This window comes from Embiotoca jacksoni, unplaced genomic scaffold (assembly GCF_022577435.1).
Source record: "Embiotoca jacksoni isolate LCO1_2020_lvr unplaced genomic scaffold, fEmbJac1.0.p SCAF_104, whole genome shotgun sequence".
Classification (NCBI taxonomy): Eukaryota; Metazoa; Chordata; class Actinopteri; family Embiotocidae; genus Embiotoca; species Embiotoca jacksoni.
Window position 1 is genome coordinate 526,130 of NW_027185235.1, and position 7,642 is coordinate 533,771.

General features: G+C 48.1%; 2 protein-coding genes across 3 annotated transcripts in view; both read left to right on the forward strand.

Annotated features, from left to right (window-relative positions):
• The first annotated feature begins 2,069 nt into the window (after window positions 1–2,069).
• LOC138214202 (MKRN2 opposite strand protein-like) lies at window positions 2,070–4,749 on the forward strand. Of its 2 annotated transcripts, XM_069175607.1 has the most exons (5): window positions 2,070–2,153; window positions 2,325–2,867; window positions 2,957–3,006; window positions 3,132–3,300; window positions 3,866–4,749. In XM_069175607.1, exons 2-5 carry the CDS (start codon window positions 2,665–2,667, stop codon window positions 4,098–4,100), a joined length of 657 nt encoding a protein of 218 aa, XP_069031708.1. In that variant the 5' UTR covers window positions 2,070–2,153; window positions 2,325–2,664; the 3' UTR covers window positions 4,101–4,749. The 2 variants fall into 2 exon arrangements, with proteins under 2 accessions (XP_069031708.1, XP_069031703.1); XM_069175602.1 differs by lacking the exon at window positions 2,070–2,153 and having other exon boundaries at window positions 2,238–2,867.
• A 147-nt stretch (window positions 4,750–4,896) lies between these two features.
• tsen2 (TSEN2 tRNA splicing endonuclease subunit) overlaps window positions 4,897–7,642 on the forward strand; it is a 3,781-nt gene continuing 1,035 nt past the window's right edge. Inside the window, exons 1-12 of the mRNA XM_069175553.1 lie at window positions 4,897–5,285; window positions 5,404–5,470; window positions 5,561–5,600; window positions 5,691–5,948; window positions 6,125–6,272; window positions 6,349–6,423; window positions 6,546–6,596; window positions 6,746–6,890; window positions 7,002–7,038; window positions 7,254–7,365; window positions 7,434–7,523; window positions 7,619–7,642. The exon at window positions 7,619–7,642 is cut by the window's right edge and continues 1,035 nt beyond it. Of these exons, the coding sequence (XP_069031654.1) occupies window positions 5,115–5,285; window positions 5,404–5,470; window positions 5,561–5,600; window positions 5,691–5,948; window positions 6,125–6,272; window positions 6,349–6,423; window positions 6,546–6,596; window positions 6,746–6,890; window positions 7,002–7,038; window positions 7,254–7,365; window positions 7,434–7,523; window positions 7,619–7,642 (1,218 nt within the window). The 5' untranslated portion in view covers window positions 4,897–5,114. The remainder of the gene's footprint in view (window positions 5,286–5,403; window positions 5,471–5,560; window positions 5,601–5,690; window positions 5,949–6,124; window positions 6,273–6,348; window positions 6,424–6,545; window positions 6,597–6,745; window positions 6,891–7,001; window positions 7,039–7,253; window positions 7,366–7,433; window positions 7,524–7,618) is intronic.

The window sequence follows — 7,642 nt, forward strand, 5'->3', positions numbered from 1 at the left end:
TGTATCATGTGTGTATCGTGTGTGTATCATGTGTATATTATGTGTATATCATGTGTGTATCATGTGTGTATCATGTGTATCATGTGTGTATCATGTGTGTATCATGTGTATATCATGTGTGTATCATGTGTGTATCATGTGTATATCATGTGTGTATCATGTGTGTATCATGTGTGTATCATGTGTATATCATGTGTGTATCGTGTGTGTATCATGTGTATATTATGTGTATATCATGTGTGTATCATGTGTGTATCATGTGTATCATGTGTGTATCATGTGTATATCATGTGTGTATCATGTGTGTATCATGTGTGTATCGTGTGTGTATCATGTGTGTATCATGTGTGTATCATGTGTGTATCATGTGTGTATCATGTGTGTATCATGTGTATATCATGTGTATATCATGTGTATATCATGTGTGTATCATGTGTGTATCATGTGTGTATCGTGTGTGTATCATGTGTATATTATGTGTATATCATGTGTGTATCATGTGTGTATCATGTGTATCATGTGTGTATCATGTGTGTATCATGTGTATATCATGTGTGTATCATGTGTGTATCGTGTGTGTATCATGTGTATATCATGTGTGTATCATGTGTGTATCATGTGTATATCATGTGTATATCATGTGTGTATCATGTGTGTATCGTGTGTGTATCATGTGTGTATCATGTGTGTATCGTGTGTGTATCTCATGTGTGTATCATGTGTATCATGTGTGTATCATGTGTATATCATGTGTGTATCATGTGTGTATCGTGTGTGTATCATGTGTATATCATGTGTGTATCATGTGTGTATCATGTGTATATCATGTGTATATCATGTGTGTATCATGTGTGTATCGTGTGTGTATCATGTGTGTATCATGTGTGTATCGTGTGTGTATCTCATGTGTGTATCATGTGTATCATGTGTGTATCATGTGTATATCATGTGTGTATCATGTGTGTATCATGTGTGTATCATGTGTATCACGTGTGTATCTCATGTGTGTATCACGTGTGTATCACGTGTGTATCGTGTGTGTATCACGTGTATATCGTGTGTGTATCGTGTGTGTATCTCACGTGTGTATCATGTGTGTATCTCATGTGTGTATCATGTGTGTATCATGTGTATCATGTGTATATTGTGTGTATCATGTGTATATTGTGTGTATCATGTGTATATCATGTGTGTATTGTGTGTATCGTGTGTATCATGTGTGTATCATGTGTGTATTATGTGTGTATCATGTGTGTATCATGTGTGTATCTCATGTGTGTATCATGTGTATCATGTGTGTATCATGTGTATATCATGTGTGTATCATGTGTGTATCATGTGTGTATCGTGTGTATTATGTGTGTATCATGTGTGTATTATGTGTGTATCATGTGTGTATTATGTGTGTATCGTGTGTGTATCTCATGTGTGTATCATGTGTGTATTATGTGTGTATCGTGTGTATCATGTGTGTATCACGTGTATCATGTGTGTATCATGTGTGTATCATGTGTGTATCATGTGTGTATCGTGTGTATCATGTGTGTATCATGTGTGTATTATGTGTGTATCGTGTGTGTATCTCATGTGTGTATCACGTGTATCATGTGTGTATCATGTGTGTATTATGTGTGTATCGTGTGTGTATCTCATGTGTGTATCACGTGTATCATGTGTATCATGTGTATCATGTGTGTATCATGTGTGTATTATGTGTGTATCGTGTGTGTATCTCATGTGTGTATCATGTGTGTATCATGTGTGTATCATGTGTGTATTATGTGTGTATCGTGTGTGTATCTCATGTGTGTATCACGTGTATCATGTGTGTATCATGTGTGTATCATGTGTGTATCGTGTGTATCATGTGTGTATCATGTGTGTATTATGTGTTTATCGTTTATGTATCGCGCGTAACGTGTATCTTGGGTGTCACGTGTGTCACGTTGTTCTGACTTCCTGTTCGGTGTTTCATAATAAAAGGTTCTACTGGTGTTCTGACAGGTGAGTGTCTGTGTCTCAGGTGTCGGACACACCTGAGCTGACTGATCGGATCAGACTGACAGCTGAGATGGAAAAAGCGTTGACCTGAATTCTGCCTGCTCAGCCAATCAGATCACAGCTTTTACAGTCGCATGTCTTTTATTCTGAAGGTACGTGTGCTTTGTTTTACTCGTCGCATCAGTTTCCTGTTTGTTGTTCTCTTGTTGTTTCAGGTGTTTAGAGGACGTCTCAGACTCACCTGAGAGCGACATGCGTTCCTCACAGGAAGTCCCGAACTTTTATCTGTTCCTCTTTCTACGTGTCTGTCTTTTATTTTGTAGAACACTTCCTGCAGAAACTTCAAATTAAAGAAGCCCCGATGCACAGTTGTGACACCGATACCGCTTCCGTTTCCATGGCAACGCTGCCCACACAGTCCGAAGGTCACCTGTTCAGACGGAGACATCAACAGGTGAGCCGGGTCACATGACCGTCTGTCTGACAGAGCCTGACACCTGATAGGACAGAGCCGGCAGTGATGTCATCTGACGGGCAGTAACTAGGCAACCAGGTGACCGAGGAGGAGTAGAAGAAGAAACAGAAAAACAAGACAGAGAGCTAAGGAGGAAGACGAGGAGCAAGACGAGGAGCTGAGGAGGAGGAGGAGTAACAGAGGAGGTGATGGAGCGCAGCGTGATCCGTCTCCGTCACTGTCAGAAGGAGATCTTCTGCTTCTCCCTCCCAGAGGAGTGTCCCAGCTGTGGGGAGGAGCTGAAGGGGAGCAGACTGCAGGAGGCGCCGGTCAGCCTCCCCTCCCCCCTCACTGATGGACACAAGACCTCCTGCTGTCTGCTGGTCGCACCTGGACAGGACAACCTGGACAGGTAAACTACACACAGACAGACGGTGAACTACACAGAGACAGACAGACAGACAGGTGTATAATCAGTGTGTCCTCCTGTCTGTCCCTCAGAGACTTCAACGGGACATCTGATCTCCACACTGGAATCTCCAACACTAAAGGTAGGACTCTGAGGTCAAAGGTCACAGACAGTTCTTCAGGAGGTGTAGTACCTGCAGCTCACACTGTGTGTGTGTGTGTGTGTGTGTGTGTGTGTGTGTGTGTGTGTGTGTGTGTGTGTGTGCAGGACTTGTGTATAACTACACTCGGGGGGGGGTGCGGAGGGATGAGGTTGGGTGGGAGCGCTGCGTCAGCGTTCCTCTGGTCCGACCCGACATGTTCCACCTGCTGGCTCAGTGGGACCAGTACCTGGACCGCTTCTCTGACGGACCCATGTGGGACCCGGCCTGGCACAGGTAGTAGACACACCCACCGGACACGCCCACCAGACACGCACCTGTCTGACTGTCTCACTACCTGTCTATCCACCTGTCTGTCCTCCTGTCTGTCCCCCTGTCTGTCCACCTGTCTGTCCTCCTGTCTGTCCTCCTTTCTATCCACCTGTCTGTCCTCCTTTCTGCCCACCTGTCTGTCCTCCTTTCTGTCCACCTGTCTGTCCTCCTGTCTGTCCCCCTGTCTGTCCTCCTGTCTGTCTCCCTGTCTGTCCTCCTGTCTGTCCTCCTTTCCGTCCCCCTGTCTGTCCTCATTTCTGTCCTCCTTTCTGTCCACCTGTCTGTCCTCCTGTCTGTCCCCCTGTCTGTCCTCCTTTCTGCCCACCTGTCTGTCCTCCTTTCTGTCCACCTGTCTGTCCTCCTGTCTGTCCCCCTTTCTGTCCACCTGTCTGTTCCCCTGTCTGTCCTCCTTTCTGCCCACCTGTTTGTCCCCCTGTCTGTCCTCCTTTCTGTCCCCCCATCTGTCCTCCTGTCTGTCCTCCTTTCTGTCCCCGTCTGTCCCCCTGTTTGTCCCCCTGTCTGTCCCCAGGTTCCATGAGGAGGACCAGAACTGCTTCAGTTTCTGTGTGTCCTTCATGAACAGCGTTCTGTCTGCGGAGGGTCGCAGCCGTCTGAGCAGAGACGTGTTCACTGAGATCTTCATCCTGCCGAGGATGAGGAGGGTGTCCAAGTTCACTGCGCTGTACCAGCACATCCAGAGACACCGCTACTACGTGGTGGACATACAGGGGGATGCGCAGGGGGACGCGCCGGTCTCCACTTAAAGCAGCCTGACACCAGTCTTACCTCCGTTACCATGGAAACTGATACTTCAGCCTGCCCCAGTGAAACCCAGAAACTGATCAGTGTTTCCACAGTAACAACGACACCTGTCTGACCAGCGTTTCCACGTTAACAGTGTTTCCACGGTAACAGTGACCCCTGTCTGATCAGTGTTTCCACAGTAACAGTGTTTCCACGGTAACAGTGACCACTGTCTGATCAGTGTTTCCACGGTAACAGTGTTTCCACATTAACAGTGACCCCTGTCTGATCAGTGTTTCCATGGTAACAGCAACACCTGTCTGTGAGTCTGAGGACTCTGAGGAGGTTTACGATGTGAGACAGATAGCACTGACCACTGGGGGGCGCTACAAACACACATCAGCGTGTCTGCAGAAACAGCAGGATCATGTGTTTGTTCGGGCAGCAGCTTGCAGGTCACGTGACATATGACGTCATGTGATGCATACAGAATAAAACCTCAGTCGATCTCCTGTAACGTGTGTGATAATACACTGTATAAGCGTGTCTCCAAAACCCTGCAGATTTATCACTTTATGTTTCTGATCTGAACTAATAATAACAAATTAAATCTTTTTGTACATCAGAAACTAAAATGTTTAAAACTGCGGAGCTCTTGTCAGAAAAATACCAGAGTGAAACATTTTCTGTTTTTACGTCAATAAAGATCTTTGAGTTCCAAAAAACACCAGCAGAAATCATAAACACGTCATATTAAACGGTTTTCATTTTTCCTTCGAGACTGTTTCACATTTTATGAGAAGTCAGGTAAACATACTGGAGAAGGAACCAAAGGAAGGGGCCGACAGTTCCAACCGGACACACATTCAGTGACACCGCAGGTCCGACAGTATATTGACCGACAAGCAGTATAGTTGGAAGCTAACAGGCTAGCAGCTGGTATCCTCTCAGAAACACAGACAGTGCGGATCCCCACCGACCCGCTCCGACCCGACCCGACCCGCTCCGACCCGCTCCCCGTCGGTCTGGGCACCATGCAGGCGGAGTTTCGGGCTCCCCGGCGGCGAACCCGGGTTCATGAGGAGTACGAGGCTCCGCTGCCGGTGAGCCGGAGTCCGGAGGAGAGGAGCCACTTCAGGGCGGAAATCATCAACCAACACGTGCTGGTCTGTCACCCGGACCACATCCAGAAGATCCACAACCAGGTCAACAAACCCTATTTTATTTATATGTATATTAACCGGGTCTGAGTTAAACATCAGCTGCTGGGTTTACTGCCCTCAATTCATTCTGTCGGGATGAACGAGTTTTGGTGTCTTTCAGGGTTATTTTGGTAAAGGCGTCCTTTCCAGAGCCAGACCGGACCACAGCTTCTGTGACCAATGGGAGCGTGAGTTTACACCTGCACAATGACATCATCATGACTCTGGTCCAGTCAGTGCTGCTCACTGCAGTCAGGTGGTCTCTGTTTCTGTTACAGAACACGAAGGTTTGTTTTTACCTGTCGTCTCAAAGTCCAGGTCAGTGACATCACATTCTGTCTGTTCGTATGATGACATCACATCCTGTCTGCTCACATGATGACATCATATGTTGCCCTCCCTTCACAGGTACAAGGAGCTCCTCAGGTGGGCGGGATCAGCTCTATCTGCTCAGGGATTGAATGAAGCAGCTGTCAATCAAACCTTGATCAGACTGTCTCAGCCGGTGGGGATGGAGGATGTGAGGAGGGAGGTGGGAGGGAGGGAGGAGGGCGAGAAAGGTCAGAAGGCAGAGGAGGAGGCGGGACCAGAGCGAGGAGTCTCTCCCCACACAAAGAGGCCGAGGCCGGGGTCAGAGGTCGAGACGCAGGCCAAGAGGAGCTGCAGGTAGAGCAGTTCACTCTCCAGTCACCAGGATCCACTGAGAAATCTGTCGATTTTAACTTCTGCTGAAGACATGAAACTCGACACCATTCAATATTTCACTGAGGATAATTCAACATGGAGTTTCGATGTGTTTTAATGACCCTGTTTTCATGTTTAAACCCTCGGGTTTATCTCAGGTCAGACCCACAAGACCTGAACCCTGATCCCAGCTCAGACCAGGGCTCTGATCCTGACCTGGTTTCTGACCTCAGCACGGACTCTGAACCTGATCCTGGTCTCCTGGTTCCAGGCCCTGGTTTTGTCCTGGTGGTCCCTGACGATGAGGTGAGTCTTCCTCTGAGATGTTGTTGTTGTTGTTGTTGTTGTTGTGGTGGTGTTCTGACTTGTTGTGTGTCTGCAGGCTGGAGGTGGAGTCAGGGAGGTGAGGCGGACTCCGCTGTCCTTCTCCGAGTCCCTGCAGCTGAGTCTGGAGGAGGTAACACACCTCCACCTCCCTCCTGCCTCTCCTGTCTCAAAATACTACATTACCCATGAGCCTCAGCTGCTCCAGCATCAGGAAGTGAAGCGATGTAAACACCTGTCTGTCTGCACCTACAGGCCTTCTTCCTGGTCTACAGTGTGGGCTGCCTGTCTGTCTACTGTCAACAGGTGACTGTCTGTCTGTCTGTCTGTCTACCTGTCTGTCTGTCTACCTGTCTACCTGTCTGTCTGTCTGTCTGTTAATCTCTCTATATCTCTCTCTCTCTCTCTCTCTCTCTACTGTCATGTGACCTCGTCCCTGTCCTGTGTTTGGTCAGGAGCCCCTGTCAGTCATGGAGCTGTGGAGGAAGTTCCGGTCTCTGCGTCCTGACTTCGTCAGCTCGTACGCAGCCTATCATCACTATCGCAGCCGAGGGTGGGTCCCTAAAGGAGGGGGCGGGGCCAAGTACGGAGTCGATCTCGGTAAGACACACACACACAGGGGGCGGAGACAGCTGTCAGTCAATTAACAGGTGAATGATAACAAGGGGCGGAGCCTAAAATACACAAACACTACTGTGTGTCTGTTTTCAGTTCTGTACAGGAAGGGACCTCCTTTCTACCACGCCAGGTAACACACACACACACACACACACACACACACACACACACACACGAAGAACATTTAGAACATGAAGAACTGTCTCTGTACGTCCTCCTTGAATAAACGTGTCTGTCCCTCTCAGGTCTTTCTGACTGTTCCCACCTGACAGAACTACAGAACTGTCCTCTGTGTCCCTGAACCGTCCTCCGTGTCCCTGAACTGTCCCTGTCCTCTTCCTGTAGTTACTCGGTGGCGGTCGAGCGGACCGACGAGGCGTTCAGAGGCTCCGCGCTGCGTCCATTTTCGTGGCGCTCTCTGGCGGCGCTCAGCCGGATCACAGCTAACGTCTCCAAGGTAACGACTCGTCTGTCTCCACGTTGGACTGTCGATTCCCCTCTGAATACAAACTGTTGGTGTTTCAGGAGCTCATGTTGTGTTACATCATCCATCCGGCCGACCAATCAGAGGCAGAGCTGGACTCACCTGTGTGTCTGAGCCGACTGACGGTTCAGGTAACTGTCAGCATCATTCGGTCTGATTGATCTCAGACAGACGACCTGTCAATCAATGAAAATACGTTGGTCGAAAAGTTTTATTTTCTCAACAGGAAGTGATCGTCAGCCGCTGGGTT